At 37.4% G+C, this 22,228-nt stretch overlaps 1 protein-coding gene across 3 annotated transcripts in view; it reads left to right on the forward strand.

The window, feature by feature from the left end:
* The window catches only part of EPS15 (epidermal growth factor receptor pathway substrate 15), a 133,047-nt gene that overhangs the window by 58,590 nt on the left and 52,229 nt on the right, over window positions 1-22,228 (forward strand). For all 3 annotated transcript variants that reach the window (XM_060205904.1, XM_060205906.1, XM_060205905.1), the window contains 4 exons: window positions 5,796-5,885; window positions 6,875-7,020; window positions 11,338-11,494; window positions 16,280-16,365. In XM_060205904.1, coding sequence (XP_060061887.1) covers window positions 5,796-5,885; window positions 6,875-7,020; window positions 11,338-11,494; window positions 16,280-16,365 — 479 coding nt within the window. The remainder of the gene's footprint in view (window positions 1-5,795; window positions 5,886-6,874; window positions 7,021-11,337; window positions 11,495-16,279; window positions 16,366-22,228) is intronic.

Consider the following 22,228-nt stretch of genomic DNA (forward strand, 5'->3'; position numbering starts at 1 on the left):
GCGGGTCCTTGCGTTTTGCGCCATGTGCGCTTAACCCACTGCGCCACCGCCCGACTCCCTGAGCTAAATTTATAAAGGATATTGTATTGAAAAACAGATGGAACAAGATATTTTCATCCCAGGTTGCCATTTTAAGAAATTGTGATTGGCAATTCAGTTGAGTAGATCACTGAACAAATAAGATATCTAAGGAAACTCTAAAAACTAGGTGTCTGTGTGGTCTCCCATAGACAACATCAAGATACATATAGATACATAGATACATATACAACATCCCATAGCATCACCAGATAACTTACAAGAAATGCAAATTCTTGACTGAATAACTGAATCAGAGTCTCTGGAGTAGGATTGAAAAGCTTGTGTTTTAACAAGCCCCACAGGTGATTCTGATGACCACTGAAATTTGAGAAAGGCTCTCTGGGTGAGGCTGTGGCGCATCTGGTTGAGAGCACGTGTTATAAAGCACAAGGACCCAGATTCGAGCCCTCAGTCCCCACCTGCAGTGGGAAAGCTTTGTGAGTGAAGCAGTGTTGCAAGTATTTCTTTGTCATTCTCCCTCCCTACCACCCCCTTCCCTGTTGATTTCTGGCTGTCTCTATCCAATAAATAAATAAATAAGCAAATAAAGAGGGGGCTCTCTAATGTAGAGGATAAAATAAAATGAGTAACTACTAGTCATGTACTGTGTCAGTAAAACAAAACCCCTCTCTTGCTGTATAACTACCATGTTCTAACTGGTCGTGCCACTGGAGCTCCCAACCCCTCTCGTGCTATCTCTAAGTAAGCTTAGGTTTATTTTTGATGCATCTATTTTGAAACCATCAAAAAGATATTCTAAATGCTTCTTAATTAAATGTATGTTGCTAGCTATATAAATGCATTTACTAATACATTTTAGTTTAACCAAACAAACAGACAGACTTGTTATGTGCCAGGGAAAATAACGCAGCTAGTAGAGTGCAGGATTTGTGTGCCTGAAATCCTTGGTTCCATCCCCAGCACTGGATGTGCCAGAGTTGTGCTACGGCTTCTCTCTCTGATGTGAAATGTTCTCATAAGAAATCAATTAATCTTTTTTTTTTTAAGTTAAAAAAACTAGTTACAGTGGGGCCAGGTGGTGGTGCACCTGGTTGACACTAGTTGTCATGTCCCAGTCCCCACCTGCAGGGGGAAAGCTTTGCAAGTGGTGAAGGCAGGACTGCAGGTCTCTCTCTCTCTCTATCTCCCCCTTTCCCTCTTGATTTCTGACACTCTCTATCCAGTAAATAAATAAAAAGATAAAAAATTATTTTTAAAAAGCTAGTTATGGGAGTCGGGTGGTAGCACAGTGGGTTAAGCGCACGTGGTGCAAAGCGCAAGGACCATTGTATGGATCCCGGTTGAAGCCCCCGGCTCCCCACCTCCAGGGGAGTCCCTTCTCAGGTGGTCAAGCAGGTCTGCAGGTGTCTGTCTTTCTCCTTCTCTGTCTTCCCCTCCCCTCTCCATTTCTCTCTGTCCTATCCAACAACGACATCAATAACAACAACAAAAACAACTACAACGATAAAAACAAGGGCAACAAAAAGGGAATAAATAAATATTAAAAAAATTAAAAGCTATTAAAAAGCTAGTTACAATTAGAATATTTTTAGGAACTATGTGCTTTATTTGATTTATTACTAAATGTTTTTCTATGGCAAACTTGGATATGGATTGAGTATAAAAGAAGAAAACACACTGGTATACTGTGTACCTTTTCTGTTTCATTTGATGGGAAAGGAATTTGACTTTAGCTTTGTTATCCAGTCTATTTTTAACAATTAATATATTTTTTAATTTCAAAACAATTTTGTTGTTTATTTTACAGCAGATGGTTGACAGTGCTCTTTGGCTTCTAGTGTCCACTTTTCCAGGAAGTGACTCCCATCTGCAGTAATAAAAAGGCTGACCTTCACTGGATTTTAGTCACTTCTGTTAGCTTGGAGTCAACCAAATCATAATGATATACTCTGAATTTGGTTGAAAAGTATGTGCTGGTCAGATTGCTTTTTTCTCTTGAGTTTCAGGTTTTTGGAGATAGTTTACATTTTTCTAGAAATGAAATCAAGTTGACTAGTGACTAGGGAGAAGGGAATTTTTAATTAGAGTCAAATGGTTAAAATGGTCTCAGGGGTAACATCAACATTAACTTGGATTTTGTTAAGAAATATTTATTCTTGGGCCCACCCCAAACTTACTGATTCTGGGAGTAGAGCCTGAAAACTTGAATTTTGCCAGGCTGTCTACTTCTGATGACTACTACAATTTAGATACTGATTAATTGTAGATGAATAAATGATACTGTAAATTATCTGTGTGCTCCACAAAAAGCTGACCAATTTTAGAAAAAACAAGAACTTTGCAGATAGAAGATCTTTGTTTGAATTCTCTTCTCACCATATATATATGTATATATATACATGATATATGTATACATATATCATGTATATATATATACATATATATATGTCAAGCTGTTTAGCATTTCTTTTCTTTTTTTTTTTAAACATATATATTTTTTTAATTTTTTTTTTTTCCCTCCAGGGTTATTGCTGGGCTCGGTGCCTGCACCATGAATTCACCGCTCCTAGAGGCCATTTCCCCCCCTTTTTGTTGCCCTAGTTGTTGCAGCCTCATTGTGGTTATTATTGCCATTGTTGACGTTGCTTTGTTGTTGGACAGGACAGAGAGAAATGGAGAGAGGAGGGGAAGACAGAGAGAGAGGGGAGAGAAAGATAGACACCTGCAGACCTGCTTCATCGCCCGTGAAGCGACTCCCCTGCAGGTGGGGAGCCGGGGGCTCGAACCGGGATCCTTACCTGGTCCCTGCGCTTTGCGCCACGTGCGCTTAACCCACTGCACCACCACCCGACTCCCAAACATATATATATTTTAAAGTATTTTATTTATTTTTAATTTTTGAAAGAGGTGAAGAGAAAGAAGGACACAGAGAGAAACACCAGAGCACTGTTCAGCTCTGGCTTATGGTGGTGCAGGGGATTGAACCTGGAGCTTCAGAGCTTCAGGCATGGGAATCTCTTTGCATAACCATTATGCTATCTACCCCGTCCGTTAGTATTTCAGAGTCCTAGTTTCTTCACTTGTAAATTGGTAATAGGGGGACAGGCAGTGGTGTACCTGGATAAGCACTCACATTACAGAGTACAAGGACCCAGGTTCAAGCCCCTGGTTCCCATCTGCAGGGGGAAAGCTTGATGGGTGGTGAAGCAGAGCTGTATGTGTCTCTGTCTCTTTCTCTATCTCTCCTTCCCTTCTCAATTTCTCTCTCTATTCAATAATAAAATAAGTTCAAAAAAAGAAAATTTCTTAAAAAAATAAACTGGTAATAGAAAGCAATGATCAGTTTTGTATTACACGTTCAATAAATAATTGATTTGAAATTCCCACAGTATTTACTTTAGAAAAGGAGGGAGAGATACCATAGTTCCAGAACTTTTCCTAGTGTTGTGGTACTCTCATGTGGTAACCAGGATTGAACTGTGGTCGCATATGTGGCAAGACACACACCCTACCTTTTTAGCTATCTTTCCAGCAATATATAATTAACATAACATAACATAACATACATAAAATAATATAATATATACTTTACCTTCCTGGTTTTCGTCTGAATGAAATTGAGCATATGCTTGTATATATTAAAGGGTAGGTCTCTTGTATTTATTGTTCTATGAAATATCTATTCATACTCTGTTTCCATTGGATTCTCTTTTTTCTTCTGTTAATTTTAGGTACTCTCTATATAAGGAAACTCCTTCCTTGAACTGTTTTTTCCCAGTTTGGTTGTTCTTGACATTGCAAAAACTTTAGTGAAATAATGGCTGTCTTAAGTTTTTGCTACTCAGGATATCTCTTGCAAAGTTGCTTAGCTTTAATTTATTTCCTTGTCTCCTTTCTTTCTTTCATATCTCCCTCTTTTCCACCTTCTTTTTCTTCCCAGCTTAATTAATTTATTTTTTCCCTTCCTTTCTTTAATTTTGTTTATCTTTTTATATTTATTTATTTTCCCTTTTGTTGCCCTTGTTTTTTTTTGTTGTTGTTGTCGTAGTTATTGTTGTTATTGATGTCATTGTTAGCTAGGACAGAGAGAAATGAAGAGGGGAGGGGAAGATAGAGAGGGGGAGAGAAATACAGATACCTGCAGACCTGCTTCACTGCCTGTGAAGTGACTCCCTTGGAAGTGGGGAGCTGGAGGCTTGAACCAGGATCCTCACGCTGTTCTTACGCTTCACGTCATGTGCACTTAACCTGCTGTGCTACCGCCAGACTCCCTAATTTTCTTTATTTTTTAAATTTTTTAAAATTAGTGCCTTAAAGTGGTTTACAGGATTATAAGATTACAAGATATATGTAATTCCACACTGTACTCACCTCCAGGGTTCTGTGCTTCCACCTCCCCAAGGATAAAAGGATAACTACCGTAATTCTCCAACATCTTAAAGACAGGTAGATTAGCTACTTTTTCCTTTCTTCCTTTCTTTTTTCTCTTTTCTTTTCTTTTCCCTTCCCTCCCTTCCATCCTTCCTTCCTTCCTTCCTTTCCCTCCCTCCCTCCCTCCCTTCCTTTCTTCCTTTCTTTCTTTTTTTCTTTCTTTCTTTCTTTCTTTCTTTCTTTCTTTCTTTCTTTCTTTCTTTCTTTCTTTCTCTTTCTTTTTGAGTGAAACCATCCGGTAGTTGTCCATCATCACTTCACTTACTTCACTAAGCACAGTCACTTCCGGTTCTATTTATTTTTTTGCCCCAGAGGACAGTGTCATCTTCTTTAGTTGCAGAGTAGTGTTCTATGGAGTATATATACCATAGCTTCTTTATCAGGTCATCTGTTGATGAGACATTTAAATGGCATCCATATTTTGATTACTGTGAATAATGCAGTTCTGAACATGGGGTTGCATAGATCTCTTTGAACTGATCTTTTCATTCATGCCCTTTGGATGAATGCTTAAGAGTGGTATTAACTGAATCATAAGGTATTTCCACTTTTGTTTAAGGACTCTCCATACTGTTTCCCATAGGGACTGCACCAGGTTATATTTCCATTAGCTTGCATTTCTCCACGTCCTCACCAACGGTTGTTATTTCCCAATTTCTTGATGTAGGCCACTCTCACAGGTGTGAGGTGGAGTCTCAGTGTACTTTCAGTTTGCATCTGCATTTCTCTAATGATAAGTGAAGCTGAGTGTTTCTTTGTATTTGTGGGCCATGTGTATCTCTTTAGGAAACTTGCCCATTCATGTCTTTTCACCGTGTTTTTTTTTTTTAAGATACTCATTTATTTATTATTAGATAGAGACAGAAATTGGGAGGGGATGGGGGATAGAGGGGAAGATAGACTCCAGCAGCCCTGCTTCACCACTTGTGACGTTTCCCCCCTCAGTTGGGGACCAAGGGCTCCAAACTGGGTCCTTGCACACTGTAATATACGTGTTTAATCAGGTTTGCCACTGCCTGGCCACCTCTTTTTCCCATGTTTTGATCGGGATCTTGCATTTCTTTTGTTGCACTATATGATTTTTTAATAGAGATTTGCTATCACTTGCTTGTCAGATGTGTGATGAATATGTATGTTTCTCCATTTGTTGGATTCCTTGCTTATCCTTGTATTGTTTGCTTTCAGTGTATACAATAACTTTTTAGCTTAACATAGTCTCCCAGTTTAATTTCTTAAAGAATTTGAGACAGTTTAAAGATTCAGTTAAGTAGCTAATTGCTTGATATTTTAATATATATGACTCTAACTCATCTGTTTTGAAGGCCATGTTTTTGGTGTACTGTGCATTGGAGAAAGAACCTGTGCCAATGTCCTTGCCACCAGCCTTGGTGCCACCTTCTAAGAGAAAAACGGTCAGTATATTAGGCTCTACAAGGTTGATCCCCTCTTCAACACCATCCAAGGAACCTTACCACACCTTACCACCTATAGGCATTTCACCTACCAAAGCACCGTTAAGACAGGTATAGGTTTATTAGGGTTTAAAAGCAAAGTGCATGGCATTTATTAGTTGATTGTTCGATGAAGGTAGAAGGAACAATCAGAGGGATTAAAAATTTAGAGTTTCCTATGCTTGAACCCCATGTTATGATGTACCAGAGAAGATAAGTAACCCATCTCCTGTATTTGGCCTTCCCTGGGTTATATGGTTGTTTTTACTGACTTTGCCTTGGTTTCTATGGAATTAGTACTACATGCTAAATTAACATGCTCGCTCTGTTAGGTGTTTTGGTTTGTTAATTTCTAGTTAACTCTATGGGACAAATAATCCAATTTGGTGTTGTCCAGAGCTTTTTTCCACCTCATCCTACTTCTTGTCAAGTTCAGCAAAGGACTGTAATGACAGGATGTGAAAGTCAGCCAGTTTGGCTACATTTTAAAATGCTGAATGAAACTAGAGATAGATGATTATCTGAATATATTGTTTAAACAGTCTTTCAGTTATTCATTTTCACATGGTCATATATTAGCTAAAAGTGATTTACTCATTACCTGAAAGATTTAGAAAAGCAAAATTGGCATCTATAAATAGTTTCAGCTGACCTGTGTTTTTCTTCTGTAATTTTTTTCTTCAGAGTATTTCAATTGAAGTATGATGGAAGTGATATGCTGTTACTATAATTAATGATATAGAGCTGCTGAGAATTTTTTATACTATTATGGATTTATTGGGTTGATGGAAAAGTCATGGTGTCTTTTATGTTTTTCTGTGTAAAAATATGTCATGACTTTTGACAGCCCAGTAGGAGGGATTTCAAAGTTTGTCTCATTTTGGTAGAAATATTGTGTATTTACACATCTCTTCCTCCTCCTTCTCCTCCTCCTCTTGCTTTTTCTGTAGTGGGTGGTATCTCCTGCAGAAAAAGTGAAGTATGATGACATCTTCCAGAAAACTGATAAAGATATGGATGGATTTGTGTCTGGATTGGAAGTCCGAGAAATCTTCCTGAAGACAGGTTTACCTTCTACCTTACTAGCTCATATTTGGTAAGACTTTTTTTGTATGTATTTTTTATTTTATTTATTTACTTATACAAGCAGGAGAAATCTAGAGGAAAGGGGAAGATAGGGAGAGAGAAAGAGAGACACCTGTAGCACTGCTTCTCTACTCATGAAGCTTCCCCCTTGCAGGTGGAAACTATAGAGGTTTGCAGATCCTTGCTCACTGTAATGTGTGTGCTCAATCAGGTGAGCCACCGCCTGGCTCCAATAATTTTTTTGTTTTATTGTTTTTGTCATTGGTGGCCTTCACCACTCTGAGCTGACGTCTGCAGACAGACAGGAGAGACACCACACCAGTGCTTTCTCCTGTGCCATAGTGCCCCTATGGGGGCTCAACCTGTGTTATGGTAGTGGCAAAGCAGTGCCCCTTTCAGGTGAGCTAAATTCCCTGCCCCTATTTGGTTAGCTTCTGTTTCAATTGATTTACAAAGACAAACAAAATGTTGATTTGTTTACCTTAATAATTGTTTTAATTATGATCTTAACAAGAATAAGAAGGCATACTTAAATTGAGTATATTGAGAGGTGTTTGACAATGGTACCATTCACCAAACTGTGGATAGGTTATACAAGGATTAGTGGACATTTCTCTTCACTCCCAAAGATGAGGAAAACAGTATCCTCCTCACCTTTTAATCTCTAGACTTCATCCTCACTGCTTCCTTCCTTTACCATGGAAAAAAATAAGACGGGACAGGTGACAAACCAGGAAGGAGAGTATCAAATAGATAGAATTATGCCTTTGAGAGTTGCAGCCATTCTAAGACTCTACAGGAAGTGAAGCAAGGGAAAAATACCTTATTTTTATATTCTTCCTCCTTTCTTTGACAAAACTTAACTGGAAATTTTTTTAAAAAGGGGGAGAAGAAATGAAAAAGAGAGAAAAGAAAGATAGCACTTATGGTATATCAGTTACATCTTAAAAAAAATAAGTCACCTCTACCTGCAAGGGGGTCGCTTCACAAGTGGTGAAGCAGGGCTGCAGGTGTTATTACTGTCTCCCTCTCTACCTCCCCCTCTCAATTTTTTTTCTGTCTCTATCCAATAATAAATAAAAAAAAAAATTTTTTTTAAGTCCTACAGCTCACCAGACAAGATAGTAATGAGTAGAGTATAATATCCTGGGGCAGATGTATTATAACTATGATTCTAGGACTAGTATCAAGATGGTTCAATTTGCCAGCTTGTTACTTAACCGTAATTTAACATTAATGGACTATAGATATGGATAATGACAGTACCTGTCTCTTTTTCTTATTAGTGGTTTAATATTGATCAATAAGATTGTGGGATAAAAGGGATACAGTTCCATACAATTTCTACCAGCAGAGTTCCATATCCCACCCCCTGCATTGGAAGGTTCCCTAATCTTTATCCCTCTGGGGGATAAAGATCTTTATGGAGTGCAGAAGGTGGGAGGTCTGGATTCTGTAATTGCTTTTCTACTGGACATGGGTGTTGGCAGGTAGATCTATACCCCCAGCCTATTTTTATCTTTCCCTAGTGGGGTAGGGCTCTGTTTCACTTCCCGTTATCACTCTTAAGACAAATAAGGCTTTGTATGAGCCCTAGCTTTGTGTATTTTTCTTTTTTGCCATTTGTAAGTAGCATGGTTTCAGAATTCAAAATTTAAACTTGTGTTTTCTTTTGAATAATGGCTAAAAGCTTGAGAATGGGTTACCTGAAGTTTCATAGATTTGACAGTGTTGGCTAATTGTGTGTGTCTATGTTTTTTTTTGTTTGTTTCCTTTTTTTTTTTCCTGAAGAGTTGGGGGGGGCCTCACATGTTCAGTTTTACAGCAGCTGGCCCCTTTTTCATTCAGATAGAGAAACAGAGGAAAAGCTACCACTGATGCCATAGCAACTCCCATGCATGTAGTACTATGACATGCACCTAGCCTGTGCCTATGGCAAGGCATGCTCTCTTCCCAGTGAGCTCTTTCCCTGACCCAGTGTTGACTAATTGCTACTAGAATTGTTGTTTAAGTCTAGCATCTGTTTCTATCAGTTAAACTTTCAAGAGTCCACAGATGTGAAATTTAAACAATATGGAAATGATCGTCCAAGGCATACTCATATATAATTCTTTAGAATATCTGTTTATCTAAGCACACACACACGATACATTTTTATATCCTATTGGTTTCTTTTTTCTTTTTTTTTTTTTTTGCCTCCAGGATTATCTCTGGGGCTTGGTGCCTGCATCACAAATCCATTGCTCCTGGTGGCCATCTTTTCCATTTTTGTTGTTGTTGTTGCATAGGACAGAGAAAAATTAAGAGAGGAGGGGGAGAGAAAGATAGACACCAGCAGACCTGCTTCACTGCTTGTGAAGCGGCCCCCCTGCAGGTGGGGACCAGGCACTTAAACCAGCATCCTTGTATGGGTCCTTGTCCTTTGTACTATGTGTGCTTAACCTGGTGCACTACTGCCCAACCCCCCATGTTTTTATATCTTTATGTAGAAATTACATACATACTTGGTCCTTAGCAAAGTCAACCTTAGTGTCTTTAGTGAATTTCACATTAAATAACAAGGTATATGAAAAGTATTTCAAGAGGGCAGAAAACTCAGAAAGGGAACCATATAGTTGGTAAGAGAAACCTAGAGGGGGGTCAGGTGGTGTCGCAAGGGTTAAAGCACACATAGTAGAAGCACAAGGATCAGGGTTTGAGTCCTGGGATCCCCACCTACAGAGGGGTTGCTTCACAAGCAGTGAAGCAGGTCTGCAAGTGTCTGTCTTTTTCTCTTCCTTTCTGTCTTTCCTTCTTTCTCAATTTTTCTCTGTCCTGTCCAGTAAAATGGGTGGTGGGGTGGTGGGGGGATGGCGGCCAGGAGCAGTGGATTTGTAGTGCAGGCACCAAGTTCCAGTGATAACCCTGGAGGCCAAGAACAAAAAGAGAAAGTGAGAGAAACTCTGACACAGGAGGACAGTAGGTCTGCTTCAGAAAAAGGATAAGAAGAATCTGATACTAGGAAAGATTGATTAAACTCTTACCACTTTCAAATAGTATCATGAACTTGGCATTAGGTTAAGACTTTCTGTACTTTAATTCTCATAATAGCCTTGCATTATGGCTATATCTCTATGTTGTTATTGTTTGTGTTATTATAATTACTATTACTTTGATAGGACAGTGGATAATTGAGAGGTGAAGGGGAGATGGAGAGGGAGAGAGACATCTGAAATACTGTTTTATCACTGGTGAAGCTTTCCCCTCTGCAGGTGGAGACCAGCTATTTAAACCCTGGATTCCTTGTGCATGTGACCTCAGCCTTACCACCCAGCCCCCATATCTCTACTTTATAAATGAATGAACCAGGGCTTGGAGAGATTAAAACATTTTTCCAAGGGCTGGGTGGTGGTGCACCTGGTTGAGTGCACATGTTACAATGCACAAGGACCCAGGTTCAAGCCCCCAGTCCCCATCTGCAGGGGGAAAGCTTCACAAGTGGTAAAGCAGTGCTGCAGGTGTCTGTCTCTCACCCTTTCTACCCCTCCCTTCTCTCTCGATTTCTGACAGTCTCTATCCAACAAATAAGGATAATAAAAATTTTTAAAAAAACAAAACATTTTCCCAGAGTCAGAATAGAAAAGCTGGAATTCAAATTGATTTGACATCATGGCCCACTGACTTTCAGTGAATCAAACGTACCAGGACTTCAGAAAGCTAAGCTTTTTTAACATTTGCTATTTCTCTTCAAGTGATTTTATAAAGCTTTCCAGATTGCTGCCTTCTCCTCACATATGCTCTTCATTTTCAGCTGTTGTTTCTGCATTGACTTTGTGATCCTTATATCCTCCTACTTGAAGAGTTGTAGGAAGCAAACTGGAATGGAAATTTTTGCTTGTTTTACAATCATTCTACTGCCATTAAATGAACCAAATTTGTTATGACGAAAGTTTTTTTCTTTAGTGTCTTTAATATGGAAAATCTTGGGAGTTGAGAAAGCTAGGATTCTCTAGCCAGTCTCAACTCTTACTCTGTAGTAGTTTTGGAAATTGGTAAAAACAAACAAAAAACCCTTACACAAATATAGACTAGAGACCCTACGCAGTGTCAAGGTGAACATGCTCTTTTACTGAGCCTTTTCTTCTTACATTTGAGTTTCAGGCAAGTAATCAGGTGGTGTGACTTTCTTTTCTACTTCTGTATAAGTACTGCGCGCTAACTGATCGCGCCACTGGAGCTCCACTTTTCTACTTCTACATAACATTTAAAAAACCCAATAGTCATAATACTTGTTGGGTTTTTAGAATGGCATTTGACATTTATGTATTCATTCTGCTTATTTTTACAGGGCATTATGTGACACAAAGCACTGTGGGAAACTTTCAAAGGATCAGTTCGCCTTGGCTTTTCACTTAATCAACCAGAAGTTAATGAAGGGTATAGATCCCCCTCACATTCTTACTCCTGAGATGATTCCACCATCAGACAGGGCCAGTTTACAAAAGGTAAGGCAATTGAATAAATTAACAGAAAGAAACAAATGCTATATCAGATGACAAATTCAATTTGGATTAAACAATGGAGAAAATGTTATTTAACTAGAGAACAGACTGTTACAGTGTGGTTTAGTTTGTGCTCATAAACAGATTTAAATGTCTTAAGATCTACTTTGGGCTATATTACTCACTTACCCCACCAATCCTACACATATGGCTACACTGTTTTCCATTCTTAAAATTAGAAAAGTGTGGTCTCTTTTTTCCCTTCCTGTACTTGTGAATTAATTTTTATGAATTGGGTTTAAAATGACAAACAAAAGCTAAAAGAATTGAATTATTATGTTTTATTTGATGATTTATTCTTACTGAAAATGATATGAATCATGGTTGATTGGTACATTTAAAAAATGAAAAAGGGAATCATGTTGAAGGGATCCTGTGTGTGTGTTTTCGTTTTCATTTTTGCCATAAATGACGCTATTCCTGAACATGTGACTGGGTTTCATATTTGAACAGTAAGAAAACAGCTTTAGCTACTTTTGGTAAAAGTAATTTGGCCAAAGCTAGTAATTTTTTAAAAATTGAGTAATTTTTAAAAAATATAATGACAGGAGATTGGGAGAGAGACAGACGGGGAACCAGAGCATCACTCTGGCACCTGCAACACAAGGGATTGAACTGAGGGCCTCATGTTTATAAGTTAGGCTCTCTACCTGTTGTGTTACCCTCTGGGCCGCTAAAGGTGGTAATTTTCAAAATTACATTTCCTAACCGTCTTGTTACCCTGGTTATCCTCTCATCATCTAGAAACTTCCTAGTACAGTGAACTTATAATAACTTTAGTGGAACTTTAAAGTAATTTGAGCACTCTAATGACTTTACCTTTAAAAATATAAATTTGGTTTCTTTAATTCTTTTTGTGATCTTTTAAGTTGATATTTGGTGTTGTGATTTTTTTCCCCAGAATTATATATAATAGGAGTTGTTAGTTCTATAGCATAAGAACACTTTTAAATATGTCACTAGACTTAAAGTATAGCTTTGTAATAAATTTGTCACATAGGTTTAAAAATCCCATTTTAACAAATCTAATAAATGTCAAAATTGGGTTTTTTTTTCCTGAGTCAACTAAATGGAAATTTATAGTCATCAGACATAGAGATTACGTATTAATTTCTATTAAAGGATAAGAATTTTTATCCTATTTTAAAATAAGTATTTGTTTTTCTACTTAAGTTCTGGAGAATGAGCAGATAGTGAGATTTTTAAGATTCATTTTGATGTAATACATGTTTTCCCTAAATTCTGAAGAAGTCTTTAAGTGATGCCTATCTAGAAAGATAAAGGTTACAAATGTATGATTTTTTAAAAATTACTATCTCCATTATGGAACTTAGTATCCTGAGTTGAATCCCTGGCGGCACATGTACCAGAGTTATGTCTGGTTCTTTCTCTCTCCTCCTATATTTCTCACTAATAAATAAATATTTAAAATAATAATAATAATAATAAAATGAAATAGTGCCGACAAGATCATTCACCTGTGCAGTGCACCTGCTTTGCCATGCACACAATCCAGGTTCAAGCCAGGTTCCCTCAGCACTAAAGAAAGCTTAGGTGTTATGGTATTGTTCCCTCTCTCCTCCTACCTCTTCCTATCTGGAAGAAAAAAAATCAGCCTGGAGCAATGATAACAAAAAAGCTCCAGTGACAACCAAAATAATTTTTTTAATTAAATAAATTATTAATGTAAGATCCATCCTGGCTCCATCACCTCTGTGAACTGTTGGTGATGCCTTGCACAACAGCTGGCTGAAGTCAAGGGAAAGTGATAACTGCTCCATCAAAAACGTTACATATGCTCAGTGCTATAAAAAGATTGACAAGTAATGGGGCCAGGTGGTGGTGGACCTGATTGAGTGCAGATGTTACAGTGTGCAAGGACCCAAGTTTGAGCCCCTGGTCCCCACCTGCAGCGGGGAAGCTTCACAAGTGGTGAAGCAGTGCTTCAGATGTCTCTGTCTCTCTCCCTCTCTATCATCCCCTTGCCTCTCAATTTCTGGTTATCTCTATCCAATAAATAAAGATAATTTTTAAAAAATTTACTATTAATACTTGTGTTGTAGTGAACTTAACATCACTAACTCATACAACAGAAGAAATCTAAAAAGTTCATAAACATCATATCTTCCTTCTCCTCCTGTTTATATAATAGGTTACAGGTCATTTTCTTTCTTTTTTTATACCAGAACACTGGGCAGCTTTGGTTTATGGTGGTAAAGGGGATTGAACCTGGGACTTCGGAGCCTCAGGATGAGAGTCTCATTATGCTATCTATCCACGCCCTGAAATTAGTCATTTCTCAAAGCAAATCTGAAAATTGGGTTGTAAGCTGAATAAACGCTTTGCTTTAAGTTGAACTCAGTTTATAAGTACTTTCACTAGGAATCCTCCAATTAAGTTCATATTTCACACCACCATGTTCCTTGGCATTTGCGTGTCAAGATCACTTAGGTAAATGAAGCCGTGACTTCAAAAGCCAACTTGACTAATTGGTATACCAATAAATTGTGGCATCTGATACTTCCTTATGCTAAGCTGAATTATTTGTTATCAGATGTTTCGTTTTTGACTATCAATATTAAAACTCTATTAGGATTTAACTAGTGCTATTTTCAGCAGTATATTAATTACAGATTTAGATCATATATATTTCTTATTCTTTTGCTGTGCTTCACTGATACACATTTATCATCCTAACTCAAATCAGGGATTTTAAAGAAGATTTCTGAATATGACAGGCCACTATGACTTTTAGTTCTGTCTAAATGACCTGTAAACTAATAAACCTGGCCAAATAGTTTGACAGGTAAGCAAAATGAAAAATTAGCACTTGGTCTCACTTCTACCACCAAGAGTAACTTACATCATCTAAGCACTGGGAAAACTGCCATCAGAAGTGTTAAGTATACTATGAAACTCATGACTTCCACACCTCTTCTGTCACTTGAACTAAAAAAAATGACTCATATTTGACATTCTTTCACTATTAAAAATATCACCAAAAAGAAGAGTCAGACAAGGAAGTGTAACCTCAAGAAAAGTATAAGGTAATCCCACAGCTGACTCTTAAAGGCAGATTAAATATACTGTAGTTGGTACAGCTTATGTCACCTCAATTACTGACACTGAAATTAACCTCTCATAGTGAAGCAACAAAGTATTCATAGCATGAAACCAGGAAATGTGCAAAAAGTTCAGCTACAAGAAAGTATATGAAGTATAAGAACAACATATGAAGAAAAGTAGCATTTCCTTTCTTTCAAAATATTTCCCTACCCTTATTTTGTGCATTATACAAAAATCCTACATTTGTGATTTTAAGTAGGTCAGACTCTAGAGAAGGTAAATTTAAAAGCACATATGAACCAAGTGACATGTGACAAAAGTATGGTGCTTAGATATATTCTCTGCATCAACTTTGCTTCATAAAAAAAAAAACAAAACTCTAATTTCAAAATGTAACTTGTCAACCAGAACCTGCAATGCTAAAGAGGCATAAAAGAAAGCTCTAACCTTGAGTGAGTAAGTAGTTAAGAAACTGACAGTACAAGAAAGGCGAAAAGCAGAGTGCTGCAGAATGGCAAAAACAGTCCAAACTAGAAAAAAACACAAAAGGAATGCAACATTCAAAAAAGGATTAGTCAAAGCTGTAAAAAGAAAAAAAAAAAAAAAGCAGTACTAAAAGATAAATAAAGCAAAAAGATTGTTTGAAAAACAAAACATATGCAAGTTCTAATTTTTAAGGTTAAAAATGTGACTAGATAAACCAGTGATAAAATCCCATTTTGCTGAGTAAGAAGATTTCTGACAGAAAGGTGTTCTAGTGAATGAACTTCAAATAAAATTAATAAAACCTCTGTATAGCAGAGGCAACTTGAAGTGTCTACTAACATTATAGATAACTTCAATGAAAAAAACAGCTTGTTTCAGAAATTTCTGCTGTATCTGTAAATTTGTGTTGGTGTTCAAATCCATATTCAATGGATTTGAAATGAAAGCAACCAGGATAAAATACCAATCTAATAGGTGAAAGAAAGGATGAAACCTCATGCCTGAGAGTCTAGTGCCTTAGCCACTGCACCACCTCCCGCACCACTTCATTTTATTTTTTAAAGTAAGCATAGCAGTGATTATTTTCCTGTTTTACAGTAAAATTCCTGTAGCTAGTAAAATAGCAGTCTTCAGTAAGCCAAACTAAAATTTCTAACTATTCAATATATATGTATATATACACATGTATATATTTAAGTAAGCATATGGCTAAGCAGTTGGTCTTTATACAATCAAAGTATTTGAAAAAACAAATGTTTGTTAATTTCAATAAAATTAATCATCATTATAATCCTTAGATGGAACAAAAATTTGTATTCTTATGCTCTGTACCAGATAATACAAAGAAAATAAATCACTTTCTCCCCAAGAAATTTATACTTTAATGGAGAAATTAGTTGAAAATCTAGTATCTGCTTTACTGCAAGATTCTGGACATGCTATAATCAAGTGACAAAATCATTGGGTTCTAAACTGGTGGCACATTTATAGAATGACTTTTTAAGGGAAAATGTTTTTGTATATATACTGTGTGTACATAAAATAATACTAGTTATGGATTTCTTAAAGTGTTAGGAATATGATAATTTAATTCTGCATTGTGCTTTGAACATTTCTAATTTTTACTATATTCCATTTTATACTAATGATATATAATTGTGACCTTTTTGTTTTTAGAACATTTCAGGATCAAGTCCTATTACAGATTTCTCTGCTATTAAGGAGCTAGACACCCTTAACAATGAAATAGTTGACCTACAGAGGTATGTAAAGGAAACTAGAGCTGATTGTATAAATATACACATATTCACATTCTTTTCTGTTCCTAATATATATCTTGGCTCATACTAGTTTAGTAGGTTAAATATTCTATTTCTTAAATTAGAAGTCTGTGTACAATATTCAACTTGAAGGCATCTTTCTATTATAGGATGCACTATTTTCTTACATATTTCTAAAACAAGAAAACTCACTGCTAAGTAGTAATGACTTGCGGTGAATAAGGTATTAACTTGATCTCAGATAGTGAAAAACATATAGCTTAGAATGAGTGACTTACACTTTTCTTCTAACTCCAGATAACTAACATATTCGAACAATATGTTAGTTTAATGTATTTTATGGTAGAATGTTAAGTCAGACATCCCTTGCCAAGAACTTTCATAACTGTTCTTTCCTTTGATCCTCACAAAAATCTGAGAGAGTTAAGATGGTTGCTTTTCCAAAGTCTTATAAACCTGTCAGAGATAGACTTGTAATACCTGATCTCAGATTTGGAGCTGAATCTTTTGTACATATTGATAGATACTATGTAGGACAAACTTAAATACAGTTAGATTTGGGGGGCAAGGTAATGGCGCACTCATTTAAGTGCCCATATTACATGCACAAGGATCTGGGTTTCAGTCCCCGCTTTCCACCTGCAGGGAGGACACTTTATGAGCAGTGAAAGTCTCCCCCCCCCCCCCCCCGTCTCTGTCCCTCTTTCTCTCTCCTTCCCTCTGTTTCTGCCTGCCATGTCAAATAAAAATAAAATAGAAAGAAAAAAAATGGCTGCAAGGAACCCTGGATTCATAGTACTGGCACCGAGCCCCAGTGATAACTCTGGTGGCAAAAAAAAAAAAAAAAAGAAAGAAAGAAAGAAAAGAAAAGAAAAGAAAAAAAAAAACCACAGTCAGATTTGAATTAAAATAAATAGAGTGGTCTGGGATGTGGCACTGTGGATAAAGCATTAATCTCTCAAGCATGAGGTTCTAAGTTCAATCCCAGGCAGTATATGTACAAGAGTGATGTCTGGTTCTTTCTCTCTCTTCCTACCTTTCTAATAAATAAATAAATCTTTAAAAAAATTAGTAGATATCATTTACACAGTAGTATTAGAAAGTGTCTACACTACTTCTTTAATTCCTGGGAACTTTGTGGTAATAATCATTGTAAAAATGACTGCCTAAGGCTGACAGAATAGCTCACCTGAATAGTGTACCTGCTCTTGTGAATAAAAAGCATTTATAATATTAATTACATTTTGTCAACCGAGTTTTTAACTTCCATTAGCCAGATTATTTGTAACAGTGGTAGTCTTATATAGGGAGTTACAGCTGACATAAAAGAGAGCACACCTAACAATTTGTGACTCTCTCTCTTATTTAAGGAAATCATAGTTACAAAACTTTGTTAGTTTTTAGGTTGCAGTCCCATTTTATAACTGTCATACATTGATACATGTTTTGACATTTGTGAAAATATTTTCCTTAGGCTTTTATTTTAGGTGAGATCTACACTGTAGGCAAATTTCCATCCATCAGCTGTCAACTCCAGCAATGTCATAATGAGATTCCTTTATCCATGTTAAAATCATAGCAGTTAATATTCAGTTATGTAAGCAGTTTATTAGGTCCTATCACAAATCCTCAACCATAGTGCATTATAACCTTGGCTTTTGTTATTGTGAATAATGGTTGTTTTCTTTGTTTGTTTGTTTTCCTGTGCAGTGCTACTGATTTTTAGCCTCCTAGTCTTTTACTAATATATCAGGATGTGATATATGACCATAAACTTAGAAGAGTTTAAACAGATTTTGCTTTTGACTTTTACTAGACTGTTATCTGGCAGAAGATCAGCCACCTTTTTGCTGTTGTTGTTGTTTATATGCATATATTTAATTTTAGCCAGAGAACCAACAAATAAAAAATAAAATTTTTTACTGCAAGTAAAAAATCTGGAATTGTAATGAGTGTGTAATAAAAATGATAATTTAAACTTTTTTTTAATTTTAATTTTTTTTTTTAATTTTAAAAGAGACGCAGAGACACACACACACACACACACACACACACACACACACACACACAGAAAGAGAGAAATACCAGAGCACTGCTCAGGTCTGGCTTAGGGTGGTGCGGGGAATTGAACCTGGGACTTAGGCATGAGAGTCTGTTTGCATAACCATTATGCTGTCTCCCCCGCCCTGAAGATGATAATTTAGAAGAGCTCACTTCCATAATGGTTACAGCATATAGTTAAAAATAACTGGGAAATACAGAAAAGCATAAATGAATACATTTTTTTTTTGCCTCCAGGGTTATTGTTGGGGCTAAGTGCCTGCACTATGAATCCACTGCTCCTGGAGGCTATATTCCCCCTTTTGTTGCCCTTGTTGTTACTATTATTGTTATTGCTGTCATTGTTTTTGGATAGGACAGAGAGAGGAGGAGAGAGAAAGGTAGACACTTGCAGACCTACTTCACCGCTTGTGAAGCAACTCCCTCTGCCTGTGGGGAGCCAGGGGCTTGAACTGGGATTCTTATGTCAAAGTCAGCCTGGAGCAGTGAAACTCCAGTCATGACAAAAAAAAAGGAAAGAAAGAAAAGAATAGTGCCACTTATTGAATAACTGATGTTCTATATTAATATGCATGTGTTAGATTAGTGGGTTGAGTTGAGTTTTCCTATTTTCTAGCCTGGAATTTATCTCAGGAATTTTTGTCTCAGGAATTTTGTCTCAGGAATTTTCTTTGAGAATCTAGTGAAGACTGCCAGACTCTGGAACCAGGGAATAAAGAATATGTGTATCTGTGTACACCATTTTGTGTTTATTTCAGGAAATTTCACACCCTAAAAAGAATCCATGGGCTTATTTTTAAGAGCCTTTGCTCTGAAAGTAAAGTTGCTCAAATACAGAAGTTCTTGGCAGTGAAAAATACGAAACATGATCAAGAAATTGCCTTGGTCGTTTTTTGTGGTAGTGGTGTATTGTGCTGAGGCAGGAGTTCATTCTTATTTGTCTTCTACCAGCTTCTGCTTCCTTCCTGTCTCTGTCCTTTCAGCAAGAACAGCAGGAAGTAAAAGCTACATCCTGTCAGTCCAGTTTATTATCCTGGTCTTGGGCCAGTAAACAAGATAGTCAGTTAACAGTAATAATTTTGAGTCATTGTGCTCTGTTTACTTTATATAAATTCCTTTATTCAATTCTTCGAACGTTACTTAAGGATAAGTAACGTATACTGGTTTTCCATTTGAGGAGTTCCATAATATTAAAAAAAAATTTTTTTTTTTTAAATAATGATCAACAAGAGTAGGATAAAAGGGGAACAGTTCCACACAGTTCCCTCCACCAGAGTTCTGTATCCCATCCCTTTTATTGGAAGTTTTCCTTGTCTTTAATCCCTCTGGGAGTATGGGTCCAGGGTTGTTATAGATTGTAGAAAGTGGGAGGTCTGACTTCTGTAATTGCTTCTTCGCTGCACATAGGCATTAACAGCTTGATCATACCTCCAGTCCATTTCTGTCTTTCCCTAGTGGGTTAGGGCTCTGGAGAGGTGGGGTTCCAGGGTACATTGGTGAGGTTGTCTGCCCAGGGAAGTCACATTGGTGTCATGGTAGCATCTCAGCTTGGTGGCTGAAAACATTAAGATATAAAGCAGAACAAACTGTTTAATAATCAGGAGCCTAGAGGTAAACATAGAGCAGATGAAATTTGGGGTCTCCCTTTTTGAAAATGCTAAGAAGTCTATTTTAGGTATATTCCAGGGGACCTATGACTTTACTCATTTTTGCCTGAGCCTGACAGCTAGCATGCAGGTGGGTTAAAGGTATTGTCTGGGGAGATGGTGTCAGAGTTGGAAATAGGACCAGAAAGCTTCATCAGGGAAGAGAGTGGCCCCCAAATATGGGGAAAGTATATAAAAACCGTTAACTATAAACCTCACTGATCTGATCTGGGGCCCATGTTTATTCATATTCAGCACAGGAGCCTGTATAACCTCTGCATCCCTATCAGTCTGAGCTCACATTCCATGGTCATAGCTAGGAGCATTCTAGGCTGCTCTCATCTCAGGACTAGTCTTCCTCAAGTGGCAGAGTATGTTGACCCAGCTTCCCTTTGGAGAGTGGGGCAGTCCCTTCCGTTGTTGTTCCACATTGAGGGCAAGGTCCTGTAGAGGCCCACAAGAGAGTTCACAATGCTGTTCCTGATGGAAATGACCAGGGATGGTGGAGAGAGTAGTCTGTTAGAGGTCTAGACTCATCATATCTATATGGGAATCCTAGGATTCCCTGCTAGGGCCCCAGGTGATAGGGTAGCCTGGTAGTGACCATAAGAGCCATCATTAAAGTGTGCCAGTCTCTTGCCCTTATCCAGCTTTTGTAGTTCTTACTTTGTTCTGACAAGGTTAACCTGAGAGTGATTTAGGGAAGTGAAATAGGAAGTAGGTGAGGTGGGTATCTAGGTCCAGGTAGAAATTTATTTGGCAGATCAATCTATATCCCCAACCTGTTTCTCTTTCCTTACTGGGGTGAGAGATCTGGAGAGGTGAGGTTCCTGGAAGCATTGGTGAGGTCATCTGCCCAAGGAAGTCAGGATGGAATCATAGTAGCATCTGCAGCTTGGTGGCTCTATAGAATCACCAGTTCGCTTTTTTCTCTTACTATAAAAAGATCAAGTAGCACAACTAGACATAAGACTTTAAAAGTATTTTTATAATAAGGGAAATTATTATGAGGCTGGGGAGATAGCATGATGGTTAACAAAAAGACTAATGCTGAGGCACCAAAAGCCCCCAGGTTCAGTCCCTAGCACCATCATAAGCTAATAGGAAGTGCTCTGCTTAAAAAAAAAAAAGTAAAAAAGTATTCGGAGACCAGAATTTTTCTAGGTAAGAATGGATTGATTGAAATATAAATGATTCTAGTATTTATGGGAAATGAGAGAAGCCAGGTAGGTGGCTCCATGAGTAGGACTCAGATTTATGTGCCTGAGACTCCAGGTTTGATCTGTGAAACCACATGACTGAGTGGTGCTCTGGTCTCAGAAAATAAATATTTTTTAAAAAGAAATTGAAAATAAATGTCTGAAGATTTCCATATTTTACTTTGTTGGGAGTGGTTTCCAGGATATCTTTGGAAATATCACCACCAATCTCCCCACCCCACCACCCCCCAATATTTTAAAGGGAAATTGGTGCTTTCTAAGCTTCTGCCATTTTACCAACACACAATATTTGCTGGTTAAAGCTTAGAATCCTTAGTAACCTGGTTTCTATCTTTCTTTTTTTAACCAAATGAATTTCCTTGTTTTGCTCTTCTATTTTCCTGTCTTGACTGTTTTTCAGCCCACTGCCTTCTTGCAGCCCTATTTTCTTGCCTGCACACTTGATCTTGAAGCAGAGACTGTCAGTCACAGCAGTTAAACCTCGGCAGAAAGGATTGAATACAAACATGCACATTAATGTGTGCGGTGCTGGTCTATAATCCTGTGTAATATTTTCTGGTCTTTTGTTATTTTCTACCACCTGAAATGAGGAGCTGAATTGATACTGACCTTGTGTGGAATGCCTCTGAAGGTTTGGAATGGGGGAAGGAGACTAGTTCTTCATGTGACTTATCTGTGACATGCTGCAGCAGGACTGAAAACACTTTTCTGCTCATGTAAGGAAGAAAGAAAAAATTCCCAAGATTGAGCTTGCAGAATTTGTGGGGTATATTTAGACTGTATTTTTTGTCCTCTTTTTTCATGTTTTTTAATATTTTATTATTATTTTACTTAATTTTATAAGGGGGGGGGAGTGAGGGATGACCTTTGCATAGTAAGTAGATTGAAGCATGGGAGCAACTGGCTGCAACAGTGATT

This window comes from Erinaceus europaeus, chromosome 13, assembly GCF_950295315.1.
Source record: "Erinaceus europaeus chromosome 13, mEriEur2.1, whole genome shotgun sequence".
Classification (NCBI taxonomy): domain Eukaryota; kingdom Metazoa; phylum Chordata; class Mammalia; order Eulipotyphla; family Erinaceidae; genus Erinaceus; species Erinaceus europaeus.